This window comes from Etheostoma spectabile, chromosome 17 (assembly GCF_008692095.1).
Source record: "Etheostoma spectabile isolate EspeVRDwgs_2016 chromosome 17, UIUC_Espe_1.0, whole genome shotgun sequence".
Classification (NCBI taxonomy): Eukaryota; Metazoa; Chordata; class Actinopteri; order Perciformes; family Percidae; genus Etheostoma; species Etheostoma spectabile.
Window position 1 is genome coordinate 16,130,954 of NC_045749.1, and position 17,074 is coordinate 16,148,027.

The 17,074-nt window shown below is 40.8% G+C and overlaps 2 protein-coding genes across 6 annotated transcripts in view; both read left to right on the forward strand.

The window, feature by feature from the left end:
- golga4 (golgin A4) overlaps positions 1-17,074 on the forward strand; it is a 37,738-nt gene that overhangs the window by 12,922 nt on the left and 7,742 nt on the right. For 2 of the 5 annotated variants that reach the window (XM_032542173.1, XM_032542177.1), the window contains 10 exons: positions 193-3,989; positions 4,086-4,207; positions 4,635-4,765; positions 5,677-5,763; positions 7,497-7,517; positions 7,703-7,771; positions 8,116-8,191; positions 10,000-10,085; positions 11,400-11,486; positions 11,630-12,338. In XM_032542173.1, coding sequence (XP_032398064.1) covers positions 193-3,989; positions 4,086-4,207; positions 4,635-4,765; positions 5,677-5,763; positions 7,497-7,517; positions 7,703-7,771; positions 8,116-8,191; positions 10,000-10,085; positions 11,400-11,486; positions 11,630-11,644 — 4,491 coding nt within the window. In that variant the 3' untranslated portion in view covers positions 11,645-12,338. Of the gene's footprint in view, positions 1-192; positions 3,990-4,085; positions 4,208-4,634; positions 4,766-5,676; positions 5,764-7,496; positions 7,518-7,702; positions 7,772-8,115; positions 8,192-9,999; positions 10,086-11,399; positions 11,487-11,629; positions 12,339-17,074 lie in introns of those variants that run through there. The other 3 variants (XM_032542174.1, XR_004336033.1, XM_032542175.1) reach the window with 3 other exon arrangements.
- Positions 13,292-17,074, forward strand: part of itga9 (integrin, alpha 9) — a 48,357-nt gene continuing 44,574 nt past the window's right edge. Inside the window, exons 1-3 of the mRNA XM_032542178.1 lie at positions 13,292-13,751; positions 14,043-14,170; positions 15,515-15,621. Of these exons, the coding sequence (XP_032398069.1) occupies positions 13,561-13,751; positions 14,043-14,170; positions 15,515-15,621 (426 nt within the window). The 5' untranslated portion in view covers positions 13,292-13,560. The remainder of the gene's footprint in view (positions 13,752-14,042; positions 14,171-15,514; positions 15,622-17,074) is intronic.

Genomic DNA, 17,074 nt, shown 5'->3' on the forward strand with positions numbered 1-17,074 from the left:
ATCACACACACACACACACACACACATCCCTCATTGCCCTTGAAGATTTGAATATTTTGTGATAACTGTACGGATAAAAGAATATCTTGATTATTGACCATTTTTGTTTACAGTTGTCTCAGAATTCTGTGAAATGATTAACTGAAGGGACTTTAAAGAATGATGTAACAACCAACATCTATGTGATTGCAGAGAGTATTGGAGTTGGAGAGCTCTCTGGAGAGGTTTTCACAAGATGGATCAAGTCTGTCCCACGAACTTTCCAGTCAGTTAGACAAGTTGAAGGATCAACACAAAGAGCAAATCTCTGCATTAGAGCAAAAGCACCAGGAGCAACTGGAAAAGCACAAGGGCACCCTAACCCAGCAGAATAATGCTGCTCTTGAAGAGCTTAAGGAAAAACACAGAGTTGAAGTGGAGACCCTCCTGGAAGAAAAGGAACTGCAGTTCCAAGCACATGTTGAAGACATGAACCAGAAAACTTTGGAGAAACTGGATGCAAAGCAGGCAGAGCTAGAGGCAGTTTCTGCTGAACTTTCTGGGACGTTGAAGAGTAAACGGCTTCTGGAGGAGAGGTTGGTGGCAGCAGCAGAAGATGCTCATAGTTCCACTCAAGAGGAACATGAGAAGAGGTTTCAAGATCATGTGGAAAAGCACAATATAGAGCTTGCAAATCTCAAACGGGAACACGAGCAGTCTCTTGGAGGTCTAGAGAAAACTCTGAAGGAGGAACTTAATGCGTTGAGGATTGTTCTGAGAGAAAAGGAAAAGGAAATTAAAGCTCACATCCTAAGAGAAAAAACATTACAAGAGGAATCACATTCCACTGTACAACAATTACGTGTCAAGGTTAAGGAATTGGAGGAGCTGCAGCAATGTTTGTCCCAATCCCAGCTGGAGATTGGGAGCCTAAAGGAATCAAATGCACAGACAGGTAAGATGTTACAGGATCTTGATCAGTGTAAGAAGGATTTGGAGCATCAGTTGGAAGTAGCGAGGAATGATTGTCAACTAAAAGAGAAGTCGCTTCAAGAACTAGAGCACCAATTACAACAGACCAAGAAGGAGCTCTCGGAGCAGGAGAAGTCATTTACTACAGAACTGAACACTAAGCAAGAAGAACAAACTCGCCTCAAGAAACAGCTGGATGATGAAAAAGCTGCCCACGAAAAGAAGATGAAAAACACGGTAACTGAGATGGAAACTAAGCTGAAAACACAGGAAACAAAAATGGAAAAATTGAAACACAAGGCCAAAGAAATGCACGAAAGTTATAAGAAAAAGCTTCAGCAGAATGAAGAAGCCATGAAGATAGAACTTGCAAAGAAGGAGAGAGAGCTTCAGCAGACAGAGCAACAAGTCCAAGAAAAAATTGTAGAGATGGCCCAAAAAAGTTCCCAAGGCCTTAGCAGTGCCATGTCAGAGCTGCAGGCCAACCACAAAGAGGAAGTGGAGAAGCTACATGACACCCATAAGCATGAGATTGAGGTGCTGGAGCATCGTTGGCAGGAGAAGTTAGGACAACAGGAAGAAGAATTAACTGAAAAACACTCCCACATACTACAAGAGAAGGCTCAGGAACTGGAGGACATTTCTCAGCAACTCAGCAGAAGCAAAGAAGAGAACGGGAAAGTGTTGTGTGAAATAAATGATTTTAAGGAGGGCCTGTCCATTCGAGAAACCACTGTGCAGAAGCTTCAAGAAGAGCTCAATGAGGCAGCGGTTAAGCTCGAAGATTTGTCTCAGGGTGAAGCTATGCTCAAAGAGCAAATGGAGTCAGTGGAGAGGAACCTCAGCCAGGCTCTGAAGGAGAGAAACTCCCTCCAAGACAAGCTTAACACAACAAAGGAAGAGAACCGAGAGAAATTAAAGACCATGTCGGGAAAGTTGAAGGAAATGGAGAAGCAGCGTAAAGCGCTTCAAGGTTCCAGATGTAAGGAAAGTGAGGACTTGCAGAATAAATTTGAGGAAACTGCTATTCAGCTACAAGCCAAGGAAGTACAGTTCCAGCAGCAATTAATTCTGATCAGAAACCAAATGGAGCATTACTGTAACGAGGTTCAGGATAAAGTGGAGTGTGGATCTAACGAACTCTGTCAAAGAGTTGAATGTAGGTTGAGCGAGCTTAAAGACAGACTGCTCTGCAGTCAGAAAAAAGTAGTGGATCTCAAAAACATTATCCTCAATAAAATAGATAGAATTTGCACTTTAGAGGAGAATCTGCGTCTGCAGACAGAGGAGAATAAGAATCTATGCATTTCATTGGAACAGATGACCGCTCAGGTAAATGCTCATATGGAGCATGTCAAAGCCTTAACACATGAGAATGAGAATCATTCTCAGTCTATCAGTGAGAAAGCTCTGAAAATTGCAGAGCTGAGTGAAGCAAACAGACTCATATCAGAAACTATTAAAACAAACGAGTCGCATATCAGTAAATTAGAAAGCATCACCAGTGACTTGAAAAATCAGCTAGCAAGTAGCATAAAGGAGAAGGAGGAAGCCATAAATCAGCTGACCCAGCAGTATAAAGAGGATGCTGCTCAAATGGAGGAGACCACTAAGAGATTAGAGCAGGAGAGAGAGTGTGCTTTAGAGCAGGCAGATGCACTCAGGAACAGTCTGTCTGAGTATGAGAAGAAGACGGAGACAAAGTTCGCCCAGAATGGCAACACTATTACCTCTCTGCAGACCAGGCTCGATGAGCTGGAGCGAGAAATCTGTGAGAAGAATGAAGCCCTGCAAAGGCTGACTGCAAGTATTGACAATCAGTCCATCAGCAAGTCTGAGATGGACCAAGCGTTGAGTGAGAAGGAGCAGAAGGTCAGCGGTCTTACCTCTGAGCTGGAGAGTTGCATCTGTCAACTCGGTGAGTTTCAGGAGCAGTTAGCCTTAAAGACAAAAGAGTGTGAACAACTCACAGCTGACCTCAAACAGCAACACAGCATCAAGGAGAATGAAAAGCGAGAGCTGGTGGAACAGCTGCAGCAGACCCAGATGCAGTGCACTCAGAATGGTAATTTGGAGCAGGAGATGGTGGAAAAGCTCCACTCCCTCGAGGAAGACCACCAAAAGTGCAAACACAAGCTTGAAAGTCAAAGGGATGAATTTGAAAGGATGAAAGACGAGATTATCAAGAGCAAAGAAGAAAGTCTGAAGAAGGCTGAAGAGGAGTTATCCGCGGAGAGCGCTCGGAAAGTATCGGAGTTGAAGAAGAAAGCTGAGCAGAAAATCGGTCAGATTAAAAAACAACTAACCTCGCAGCTCGAGGAAAAAGAGAAGGCAATCAAGGCTCTTCAGTCTAGCCTGGAGGAAATGAAGAGCAATGAAACGTCCAGCAAACAACACACAGAAGTGTTAGAGGAGAAAACAAAAACACTTGAGGAAGCTGTTGTCAAGCTTAAAGCAGAGCAGGAGCAACAACTTGAACAAATTCTGAATAATGAGCGGCTCGATAAAGAAAAGTCTTTAGAGGAATTAAAAAACTTCTATGAGGAGAAGCTATCCTCACTGCTGAGCGATGCAGCGCAACAAAGGGAGCTCAAAGAAACAGAGTCAGCGCTACATGAAATCGAGGCAAAGCTAAAAGAAGCAGAAGAGCAAAACGGAAACCTTCTAGCAGAAATAAATCGACTGAAAGAAGAAATGTGTGAGAAGGATGCTCAACTTGACGAAAAGCAGGCAACTATTAAGCAGGTTCAAAATCCTTCAGAGCCTGAGGCTGAGATGAAGGTGGAATGTAGCAGCATCCAGCAAACCAGGAGCACGATGCAAACGGAGATGAAAAACCACTCTCTGATGCAAGAGTTGGACGGTGATTCTCTGGAGTCTCTCAAGAGCAATCTACATCAGGTGAAGAACGAGAAAGAGAAAATCTACAAGGACTTTGCCCGGCTACAGAAAGACATTCGAGTACTGAGGAGGGAGCATGAACAGGACCTAGAATACATGAAGAAAGAGTTGTTAGAAGAGAATGAGAAAAAGCTGAAGTAAGTTTGTGTCAAGTTGATAATTATCATTTATAAACACGTGCATGTGGTGTCCATGCTGATTTAATACATTTCTTTTACTATCCGTTCTAATAGACTGGAGTTGGAAGACATGGAGATGAAGCACAATTCTGCTATCAAGCAGTTAATGAGGGAGTTCAACACCCAGATGGCTTTGAAAGAGAAGGAGATTGATACAGCAGTGAAGGAGACTATTGGTGAGGCGGGAAAAGAAATCATGACATGAAACTGACCAGATATACAGCTGTGTTGTAATGCATGGGAATTAAGTAATTGAGATCATGTTCTCTTGTTGTGGTAAGATCATTTCAGTTTACTACAGTCTCGTACAGTTTTAGGCAACCAAATAATTAAAATGGAAAATCAAAGTGAACATGATTCACTAAAAAGAAGGGTAGAAAAGCTACATGGAAACATGATGCGTTTTGTAGTCTCGACACTGGGTGGAACGTTTAGGGATCATTGCATTTGGAAAGTGTGTCTGAAGTGCCATGTTCCCTTGTTTCCCCTTTGGTTAAATCATGTTACATTCCAGATGGGATGGTAAGCGCGCGGTTTGGAATATTAATTTGGTTTTATTTTTTTATGTGCTAACTCTGGCTTATTTCCCTTTCCTCGACACAGAGAAGGCCCAGACTGTAGAGGAAGAGCTCATGAGTAGCCATCGGGAAGAAACCAGTCAGCTGAGGAAGGTGATTTGCCAGAAGGAAGATGATTTGCACAGAACTGTTAAGAAATATGAAGAGGTTTTACAGGTACTTTAAAAAGATGAAGCTTAAACATGTTTCCTTGAAAAAGATTCACTAAGGTTGACAATGGAAAGAAAATTCACCCCACCCACCATTTGGAAGTCATCACTGCACTAGTTGGCAGCTGCCTCCCCTCAGTCCAAAGCAGTGATTCCTAACCGTTTTTGTTTTAAATGCCTCACAGCTCCGTCAGATGAACTCAAGTACCCCTTCATTTATTTATTTTCAAGTTTATTTGACAGGGGCCTTAATATGAAATAATAATAAACATACATCCCTTGAAATGTGATTTTATTATGCAGAGATACAGCCAAAATCAAATTTCCATCTCCAGTCCCCAGGCAAGGTAAACAATAATTAATTAGCATAAACATTACATACAACAAGTATCATCAAATACTGTTCACTATGTACACAGTCACAGTATACACATGGGCAGCCTAAAAACAGCTGTTCATAAACCAGCCATTATCTTTTAAATGTGTTTATTCAAATTTAGTAGGTTTCACCTGTTTTATAGTGGAGCTATCTTTTCAGCTGACTGTTCCAGCTTTACTCTGATTACTTGCTTACTAGTTTTCACAACATTGTTTGGGTATTCGGGTGTTACTTAATATGTGGTTATATATTTTTAATCAAATCGTAAATTCTACTACAGCTCCCTCCCAGGGTGAACCACTGGTCTAAAAAAAATGTTAATCCTCAATAAACGCCTGCTGAATGATATATATTTGGAAACTGCTCAGACGATTACTTAAAAAGAAAATTGTCTCCCTTACTGTCTCCAAACATAATTTGGGGGGGGGGAGGTCAGAAATAAGGCTGTGAGTGATTAGACCCACATACTTGAGTTGTGATGCTGAAATGAAACATAGGAAATGACTCAGCCATTGTTCTTTCTCTTCTTATATTTTCAGAGTCGAGAGGAGGAGATGGGAGGCCGAGTGTGGCAGGTTCAGAAAGAACTGGAGGAGTTGCAAGCAAAGGGCCATGACACTACTGAGGTACAAACATGTCTGACCTTCTGTACATATTCACCAGGTCAAACATCTGTGATTGGTGTCACAACTGTGATTGATGTCTTGGGAACGTGTTTCCGTTGACACTGATGTAGAAATTCATACTTTCAGCCATTAAAGTCTAATATATATGAGACTGGAGTTGGAGATTCCATTTATATAGGGATTCTGTTGAAATCATCAGCCTTCACAATGGCTGCATGAAATAACAATGGCTGTATGAAATCACCTTTTCAGCTCCCTCTCCTCTGGGAAATGGCTGTCTGATGGAAGCATTACTAGTTTTGAATGACGACCTAATCCAGACCTGTTTTTGTGTCCATACAATGAGGCCCTTTCAGATATTCTTTGCAAGTTCACATCCGGGTTAACAGATGTCCCAGTTGTTGGTTATCTTTTCTTTTGTCATGCTTTGTAATTGAAGGATTCAGCCTAAAAGCTCAGGGACAATTTGTGCTCATACTTTGCTCTGATCAGTCTCTCGCTCCAGTCGTGTGGCTGCTCTCCAAAGCGCGCCGGATGCTGTGAAGCTCGTTTGAATCACTCAGGAATGTTCCCCTCGGAAAACAGAGATTGTGAGGCAGCAGTCAGCCTCAATCCCTGTTCTCAATTATCATCACACGAGGTGATTCTAAACCTTAGATTTATATTACAGCGATACTCTCACAGGCATGATGTGCATACTGGAAAAGGGCCAGATAGGACAAAGGTACTCCAGGGAAAAGTTTTACCCAGGTGTTGGGGTGCCATGAGACCCCTGCGCTGATTCTTCTACCTTTACACTGTGTCCACATGCACACAAACACAAAGAATTACACCGCTCTCTCTGCTGCATTTTCCCCTGGTGAGGTAATAACTTTATGGGTGGATTGTACGTGTTCATGCTTAGGGAGGCCTTTCCTTACTATGGGCCTCACAAACCATTTTTCATTTAGACAGTGGGTAATTCGTCGCTCCATAGACACAGAAATACAATTCCAGTTTAGACTGTCTGTGCAGACTTAACTGGGCAGGAACAGTTCTCAATTCAGTCCTGAATTGTACTGTACAAAATTAAAAGATAAGGCTTGTGTAATTCTATTATTTTAATTGTCAAAACAAATAACCATTAAAAAGACCAAAACCAACAGTATGTTTGTCCATCTCGCATGCCTTTTGGACTTCCTCCACCTGTATGTGGCTCCCAAAACAAGTCACAGAAATATATGGTGTCATTTAAAAAAAATGAAATAAAAAGTGTAAATCATTTCTTAAAACAGCTGTGAGCTGTGTATACTCAAACTAGACTAAATTGCAAACTATTTGCAGCGGTAGATTAATACACATTTGGTGCTCTAACAAGTGTGTTCATGGTAATGAAGGAGCGTGTCATCCAGTGCAACAGTGTGGCCCATTGATGTGTTTTTAATAGTTCTGGACAACAATGGAGCTCTATGGCACGGAGGAATAAGATATATTGGACTTTGGATACACAAACAGTGTTATTGTTATTGGGATTAATTCATTCTTGGTTTTGGTCTTCATGACCAAATCCTGAGATTTGTAGACACTAAAATCACAGAATATCAGCAGACTCATCCTTAAAACGAAAGACTGGGCAGTTTACTTATATATTAACTGACTGAATGTATAAATTAATATTTTGCTGTTACTACATATATATTATGTATTCTATTGTAACATACAGTATCTTCTATTTTTTCTTTATTTGGGCACAGGTGAGCATAGAAGACCTACAGGTATGTATGCTGGTTTTACTGTTTTTAAAATCCTTATTATATCCGGCCTATTACCATTGTAAAACAATTATTCAGTCAAGAAAACATCATTGATAGGTTCATGCTGTTTGTGCACAGCATGACTTGTTCCACCATACACCTTTGAGTTTTCACTGACATTAATATTCTGTCCTTTTCTACCTCAGGCTCAGCTAGCCGAGAAGACGACTTTGCTGAGCGAGGCTCGGCTGAAGGAACAGGGCTTTGCTGAGAGAGTGAGTGTTGGGCCCCTGTGCGTGCTCTTTGCGGGGACAAGTGAATAGCCAAACCCAATGCAGTGTATTCCCAGGATTCTGTGGCCTCCAGCAAGAGGAGCTACTGCTCTCCTGCTGCATCAACTTAATTACAAAGCACATCTGTTTACGTTTGGTTTAACCCCTATAAACAATCACAGCAACGCCTCCCACAGTTTCTCTCACACACATCGTCATTCTCAAAAACATCCCCCAAGGAAGATCAACAAAATGCTGTGCTAATGCATAGAATTAACCCACTGGGGTCAAATGGCTTCATTTTTCTAATTTATTAATCTGTGCATGCATGTGTTTCTCCACGGTAGATTCACTCGCTTGAGGACAAGATTAAATGTTTCCACCGAACCCCTGTTGTAACTCATCTCGGCAGCACATTCAAAGGTAATTTTAACACCATGAATCACTTAGTTCTGCTTCTTGAGCCAATTTCCTTTAAGAGCAGCGCAACAACGATTCCATGCAAAATGATTCACGCAGTGCAACATGATGGGAAAAGATAGGTTACCTAACTTTATTATTGTAATAGGGCTTTTTAACACATAACGTATGATTATACAGTATATTGTGTTAATATATGAATTGTTTACTGTAGTTACTGTCTCCATAGTCAAGCTGCTCTGTAGGATCTCAGAGTTACCTACCATTAGTCTGCCTAATCTGCCAGTCCCCAAATTGCTTCATTGATCAGAAGTACTGTAGGACAAGAGATGCAGATTCTGAGAAGAGTGTGGGTGTGTGGCCGGGTTTAACTATGCTTTTGAGGACATTTTAGCCAACTCTGCATGATTTTAGGCCTGCTGATTAAGATGGAAGCTGTGGTTTTAATTAGGGTTTGGTTAAGGTTAGATGTTGGGTTAGGGTTAGACATATAAGCATTGTGGTTAAGGTTAAGATAAGCCTCTGGGTTCTGACTGTAAGTTAATGCCGTCTTCCCAATATATAAGTTGTGTGTGTGTGTGTGTGTGTGTGTGTGTGTGTGTGTGTGTGTGTGTGTGTGTGTGTGTGTGTGTGTGTGTGTGTGTGTGTGTGTGTGTGTGTGTGTGTGTGTGTGTGTGTGTGTGTGTGTGTGTGTGTGTGTGTGTGTGTGTGTGTGTGTGAGTGAGTGTGTGAGTGAGAATCTGCTTTCAGAAGGGGGGAGGGGTGAAGAAGCCATCCTTGGATTTAATGGGTTTTGCAGATTTTGGCCTCAACTTTTCCCACACGGGACCCTGCAACACACATACTTTTACTTCTCAAATCCTTTACTTCTAATACATATACTATATCTGAGCTAATGACTATTTTATTTCCTTTAGATTACAGTACTTCCACTCATTATGAATCTCTTGAGCCTACTTAAATCCCAGAGCTGTGCTGTCAGGTAGTAGGGCTGTTGATATACCGTTTCATGTGGGATGGGATGGAATGGTGAGCTCCGCTGGGGCAACATGGGGTCATGAGGACAGGGGCCATGGGATTTATTGGTGACCTATTACTCCACTGAAGAGATCAAAGAGTTGTTTGCACATCTCTATCACTTTTTTCTGTCCTCTAATCTCTCTTTGTGCATGCAAGGACATTTAGCATTGTCTGAATGATTATTCCAGATAAGCAGAAAGCAAGTGGGTGTTGTTCCATATTAAAGACCTGCTGGAGATATTTCAGTGGTAGAAGCAGTAGTTTTAAGTGTTACCAGCCCTATCCATGCTGTAACACAGTTTCCCATTCATAGTTCTAGCTCTGGGCATAGAAGTAAAACATTAATTCTTTGTGGTATTAATGTGCTCATGCTGAGCCTCGCCATTCTTTCCTGTGATTATAGTTACTGCTTAATTTGAACCCAGACCTGTGCAGAAAGTGGCTTTTTGTATGGTTGCTAACACAAACATCAGGCTTTGGGTTGTTCTGTCAGAATTCAGCTGGAGTATTTGTCAGCGACAGGTATTGCTGTATAATAAGTAAAGAACAAACATGTAATGTTTTTAGAAGTGCATCCTGATGTATATCTTTATTTATATTAAGTATTCCCATACAGCACAATAACAATAGAGAGAAAGATTGACTATATAAAAGTTACATTTTCCAAGAAATATTATTTAAATATGACTGATGTTGATAATGATTATTGCAGTCTTCCTCAGGTACGCATTACTGTGTTGCTGACCAGGTCTCATATGATTAACTGGCTGATTCTCTGCTTGTTTTCACAGAGCCTGTATACAACAGCAGTGAACCTACTGAGATGGAGTACCTGAGGAAGGTGTTGTTTGAATACATGATGGGACGGGAAACAAAAGTATGCTTTTTATTTTCTTACATTTTTTTTTTTTTTGGAATAGCGAGGTAGCATTAGCGAACTAACCAGCAGCCCGCTTATAAATAAATGCATTTTATTCGCAGACTAAGTCCACAGGTACAAATTAGTTTTGCACCAAATGTATCCCAAGAAGTGTAGCAAAAGTCGAGAGAGCAGACTCGCCACTGTGTGATGCGAGAGAGCACGCGGCAGCGACAGATTCGAGGGGTTGTAATCACTGAGTTGTGGTTGTACTGGAAAAGTGACTGAATTGAAAAAAAATAAAATAAATTACGAGTACAGATTTTTTTCTAGAAGCTCTCAAATCAGATTCTACAAGTGCTCACATCACATCTACGAGTACAGATTTTTTTTACAAGCTCTCAAATCATATTCTACAAGTGCTCACATGCATGTACGTGCTCTCACATTTGCACCATATTTATCTTCATAAAATACAGAGATGCTTCTTCAGGAAATCATAAGGGCGTCTGGGTGGTTTATAGAGCTGCAATGTGAACAATGTGTTCGCTGGTGCAATGATGTTAAATCCTAAAGAAAACGTATGATTAAGCTGTTTATTTGATTGCATCAATCTAAGGCTATGTAAATCACAATTACTGTTTTCAATGTTGCAAATGGTTACATTGTCTTAAAATGCATGTGTAAAAATGATACTGCAGCGTTTAACTTTAAAACACATTTAATGAATAAAACATGATTTGTATTTTATTTTTTAAGTTTGAAAGGAGAACATTTTAAACCACTCCATTTAACTATTAACTAATGATATCTGAGAGTCAGCGGGATACCTATTGACCTCAGGGCCACACAAAACCTGAGACTATTTAGGACGCCATATAAAAGTCATGTTGTGTCCAGTCTTCTTGGGTAAAATTTACAGTGATCTCCCTAATTAACAGTGCTGTTGACATGATCCTAAAGTCAGCGGGGATTTCCCAGCTCCTCAGCAAACAGTCTTTATGGTAACATGGCAGACCTCCGCAGTGGGGACCATGTCCCCCAGGCTAAGCTAGCACATACATCGTGAGTGACGCACATTTGCCATTTAAAGACATGCTGGCCTTGTATAGTGTTAGTTGAGCGGTTAGGTTTCCTACTGCAGCCCTGTTTCTGATTATCCCATGTGTTAATGGAGAAATATATGCACCCTTGTTGGGCTTTAATTGTCAAAGAACAAGCTCAATTTGTTTGGGAGGGTAAAAAAAAGAAATATATATATATTTTTTAATTGCCGATTGTCAAGTTTTGTCTAATTATTTATTTATACATTTACTTGCTACTCATCCACAGACGATGGCCAAAGTGATAACCTCCATGCTCAAGTTTCCTCCAGACCAAGCACAAAAGGTTTTGGACAAAGAAGACTCAAAAGCGGTTGTAAGCATCCATTGACCTGCTTCTTTTATAAGTTCATTCATTAAAGTCACCTCAATCCCCTTGCAGTCCAAAAACATATTCCAAACATTTCTTCATTGATAATTGCATGATTAATTAAAATAATTGTATCTGTCCCTCCACAGCCTTGGTTACGATGAGTGTGTGAATTATTTGGGTATTTATGGATGAAAATCTGCTGCTGCTGAAGGGGAAGACTGCCTTGGATTTGACGAGGCCCTACTTTCTGCGTGTGTGTGTGTTGGAGCACACACTTTGTGTGTGTGTGTGTGTGTGTGTGTGTGTGTGTGTGTGTGTGTGTGTGTGTGTGTGTGTGTGTGTGTGTGTGTGTGTGTGTGTGTGTGTGTGGCAGTATGCATGAATATACAGTATCTAAAGGTATGAGGGAATTAGAAACACAAATCTTCCACAATTCTAATTTTACTCTGAAATTAAGTTTAATTCATATGTTTAGATGACGTGAAATTGTTTCCTTTTTCTTTTAGAATGTGTTTATACAGATTGGCTTGTGCAATAAATTATATCATCACGTATCGATGCTGACAGGTCAGTTGATTTATAGGTTTCTGTGTTGTGCTGTCGTCTGAATTACTTCCTCTGTAAAACTGTAAACGACCCTTTAACTGTGCTCTCGCACCACATTAAGATATACTGGCCTCTGGACCTTGTTTGTTTAACACAGCTTTTCTATGCTTTATATTTTATCACTACACTGACATAGAGACACAAAAACACAACTGTAAATTGTACTATAATAATTGAGACTGTATTTTAGGGCACTCTATGACTTGCTATACATTTTCAGACTTAACTAATTAAATCTTATTTACAGAACACTTTGTCACTCCTTTATTTTTATTATCATATAGTAACGTGTTAAATCCAATATCTTATCTCATTACCTGGTTTAGCCAGTCTGGCAGGGGATAATGAATGATAACATGAAATACACATGTGGAAAGCAGACAGATCTGTTTTAAAGATCCTGTATGTAGGGTCACATACGTCAGCAGGGGTAACCTGTGTTTGACCTTTATTTCTTTCCTTCACATCACAGCCGCAGTTTCTTATTTAACGGTAAAATTTCGGTGTGGCCAAATGATTTTTTTTTTTCTCCCTTTTTAAATATTTATTTCTTGCTGGGGACTCTTAAAGAAATATGCAAATTAAATAAGGAAATTAAAACACAACTGGTAGACATGGCTTTTGATTTATTGGAACACTAAACATGCCAAAGATGTTGAAAATTACTCTTGTAATATATAAAATAATATTTGTTCCAATAAACCACCTCCATTTTGTAAAACATTGTAACGAAATCTCTCTTTTTATAAAAGCTTTAAGTTCCTTAGAACAGTGTTCTCATATAATTTGTCTAACTGTGCTGACTTTAAAATAAATTGCAATATGATTTTTTCTTTTTTTTTCTTTTTTTTAAGCTAATGAGGATATTACACTGTTCACTGTGACTGTAAAACGTTAGATGGCAGCAGTGCGCCCCTAATCTTTCATTTTAGGTGAGTGGAGCCCCAAAGCCCACGGGTGAAATGTGATGCTTTGCGCCTCAAGACCATCCGCGTCTGTCCGTGACCGCGTTACTAGTGTCAGTGTTGCAGAAAAGAAAGCACTTGTTCCGGTTTGTACCTTTCACATTAAAACTTGCTGACCTTCAAAACTTGCAACAGAACTTCAACCAGCGGATATGTTTTAATTTTGAGTACAACTTCTCGTATTTCCGGTCTTATCCTGGCAACCTCTTGGTAACTTGACGCTAGTGACCCCATTTATCTCCACGACAGGGAGCCTGCGAGCAACAACTTCCCTGACACAGAATGGAGAGAAGCTGACGCACCGTTATTTACCGGACCGTTAACTTTCCTCCTCACGCTTTTCCTTATGCCATCACAGCGTTCATGCTGCGCTAGACCAGGAAAAAAATAACTTCTTGTTGTGTTGTTACAGTTTGGACACAGAAGAGCTGACAATTCCTCTTTTTTTTGTTTTTTCCCCCCCTTCTTTTTTCTTCTTTTTGGACACTTTAACCGCGTTATTACGCATGGTGCGCATAGGGATGGCTCCTCTTCGCAGACACAAAACGGGAGTACAAAATGTTTTTTATGTCTATCTCTCTATTTCAGTGGCTTATTCTTACAATATAGACTTAGAACATCCTTTGTTGTTCCGCGGACCAAGTTCTAGTTTTTTTGGCTATTCTGTGCTGGAGCATTATCATGACAACACACGCTGGTGAGTCCCATGGTTCAGTGTTCCTGGAAATACTCTTATTTTTTCTCAATGATGCAATGAATTTGTACTTTTCAAACCAATGTTGTCTCTAGAGCTAAGGCTGCATCCACACCCAATGAATACAAAAACAGTAACACTTATTATTCTTCATAAATAAAGCCATTTCTGTTTGTACTGTAACTATTTCTGCTGGCAAAAGATTTTCTTTTTCTCATTTAAAAGTTTCAGTAGCACTAGATTAAAGATAGTGTAAAGTGTTTCCCATCATCACCCCTCTCCTCATGTCTGCAGGGTAATAGTGGGTGCTCCAAGGGCAAACTCTACCTACAGCAGCTCTGTGCAATCTCCTGGAGCTGTGTATAAGTGTCGAGTTCACAGCAACCCAGAGCGCCGCTGCACGGAGATCGATCTGGAAAGAGGTCAGTCACCACTGCCTGCAGCATAAATATAAGAGCATGTAATGACATGCACGCTAACTGCAGCCTCAGGGCAGCACATGCTCCCACACACAACTTGAACAGTTCAGAAATTACCATTCATCTCAAAGAGAAGTTTACTATATGCAGTCCATACACACACTTACTGGGCTTTCCTGCAGCTTTTCCTTGTCCACTCTTTGCCTAGTGTTGCATTGCCAAATATCTCCACAGCGCTTGGCTAAACTCCCCCAAGCATCTGTTTTGTTTTATCATAATAATAATAATGCAGCCTTTTACTGCTCTTTACAGTGTGACAGTGTTATTTTAACCTGCTATATGGAGACATGCAAAAGACAAGAGGGTTTTGTGTGCACAGGTCCATAAATATTTTTGATAAGTGTGATATATACTTCTGCTAATATTTTCCAAGCATGTGAGCCAAAAAGTTGAGCTCCCCCTGCCCCCCACCCCCACCCCCAGCCTCTATTCTTTTCTTGTGGTCAAGAAAGCCGGTGCAGCAGGCATTGGTTTAATATTAACCCTGTGCTCAGTCATTGTGTCACCAAAAAAACCATACATTATCAGTGAGCGTGTGCTGCTTGGTGCTTAGTGAGCCACATGGACCAGAGGGGCTGAACTCTAACGGCCCTCTGGGAGCGCACAACACACTGACACAGACAAACACTCACAGCTACATGCCATTGTGAATTGTCTGCTGGGAGAACGAGAATACAACAAGCCAAAAAAGGAAACTAGTAATCTATATTTAGTTATAATTTACTAGAGTTGGACTCCTAAAAAGATCAGCTGTCCCAGAAATTTAGAAGTGTGATTGTCTTTTATTTACCACTGGCTTTATTCTCCTAACTATGCACATTTATGGTAATTTACGGTCCATTGGATTTATGTTCTTAACAGTTTATGAAGATTTATGGTCTTCATTAACTGGTTCAGGGTTCAAAGTCAGTACTGTTAATAGCATTACAAAGCAGTACATGACACACATCAGTAAATTGTGCAGTAAGTTATTTGGATTTTTAAATGTGCACTTTTGACATTTGATGACATTTCCTTGGGCTCAACCAACCCTTGTTTCCTTCTGTTTTAATAACCAAACAATTGTTGTCATCAGACTTACAGTCATCATCAATGTAGTTATCAACCTCAGAATATAGCTTTTCAAACTGTAAACTGTGTAAACATCCCTCGCACATTCAGAGGAAATAAAGACAGAACTCAGCACTCCAACAGCTGTCAGTGGCTGATAAGTAACAAGTCACAAACTCCAAGACATTCTCCGTCCTGAGGACTCAGCATTTGCAAACTGCTCTCATTGTCTTTCAGGAAACAAGCCCAGAGAGTCGTGTGGGAAGACTTGCCAAGGAGACAGGGATGATGAGTGGATGGGGGTCAGTCTGGCCCGCCAAGACAGAGCCAACGGCAAAATACTGGTGAGTTCAGGGCATAAAGCCACAGTCCCCTCATCAAATTGTTTAATGAGAAACATGTCCACTCGTTAAAAGAAGAATACTTGATTGTACCGACATCATTGTTACTAATGTCTGACCATGAACCACACTGTTAAACCACAGCTGGTCCCTCCTTTAGCAAAAAAAGGCCTTTCCTCCCATTCTGTGTTACATGCTCATAAGCTTTGACTCTAAATACTGAACGTGTTTAGCATATTCAAAGCTGTACAGAGTAACAACTAAAAGTCAGACAGATTTGGAAACTGCTGCGTGATTACATAATACTGTGAAACATCTACCTTGTGTTTGGAGTTGGAAGATTCAGTGGAACAGGGTTTTGTCCCAAGTAGATAGCTGTTTAAAAGTGAGAAATGGATTATAAAAAAAAAACAGGAGACTAACTGGTGCTAATCCCAAAGGTGCTTGGCTGGATATTTGCATAGAGATCAGAAGGCAGCTGGCAGAGTTTGTTTAGGCTTCAGCCGCTCTGCGGTGGTCCCGTCCTAGGGCAGCTTTTCATTAAACGTTAACCCCCGTCTCCTGCGGTGGCTAGAGAGGAAACCAGGAGCCTTCCAGGACAGTTTGAAGGCGACTGGTGAACCGGGTAGCTCTTGACACACCCATAACCGGTGTGTGTTGGAATACCTGTCGCTGGTTGACCTCTTATTGGAGTCTTACTTATACAGGCGTCCAGATAACTGTCATACACTGACACTTTAAAACAACATTCCTTTCAATGTGTTTGTCTCTGGTCCATTATTTTATACGTCAGTGGAATTTATTGGCATGATTTTCAAATCATGGCCCAAACAAGTTTTTATCTGCACACTCTAGACACTTGACAAGAATAAGTGGTGAATTTTGAGAGCCATGTGTTGCTGTGCCTCTCGTTTTCTGAATCAAATGTGAATGGATTTATGCAGGAGGGAAATGGCTGTTTGGCAGATGTGTTTGGTGGTGATTTCATGTGCGCTCTCAGTGAAGGCATTGTTTGTGACCAGTGAGCCCTATAACTGAACAGGAGTATGACAACAGCACAGACTCCAGCCATAATTGCCTTCTTTGCTGCTCCGATATAACTTGTCAGCTAATACAAGAGAGCTCCGTTTGTTTTGTTTGTGTCAGCTGATTGATCTTTTTTCTTTTGAAATCCGCTTCTACTCAAGAGGGAGAGTTCATGCTGGTATTGCTACTACTGTTTTTCCAAGCCATCTTTAGAAACACAAGTGTTTCTCAACATATTACATATTCCAAGTCCAGTCATTTGATGCTCTGCGTCCTCAATCTGCCCAGCTCTTATTCATTTGGATTGGCTGTGTTGGTGCGTGCGTGCGTGCATGGGGGAGTAAAACAGAGCAAGGGGAAATGAAGTGAACTTTGTCTGCACAGAGGCGTCCAGATCTGTCCCCACAGCCACAGGAGCCCCACCACCATC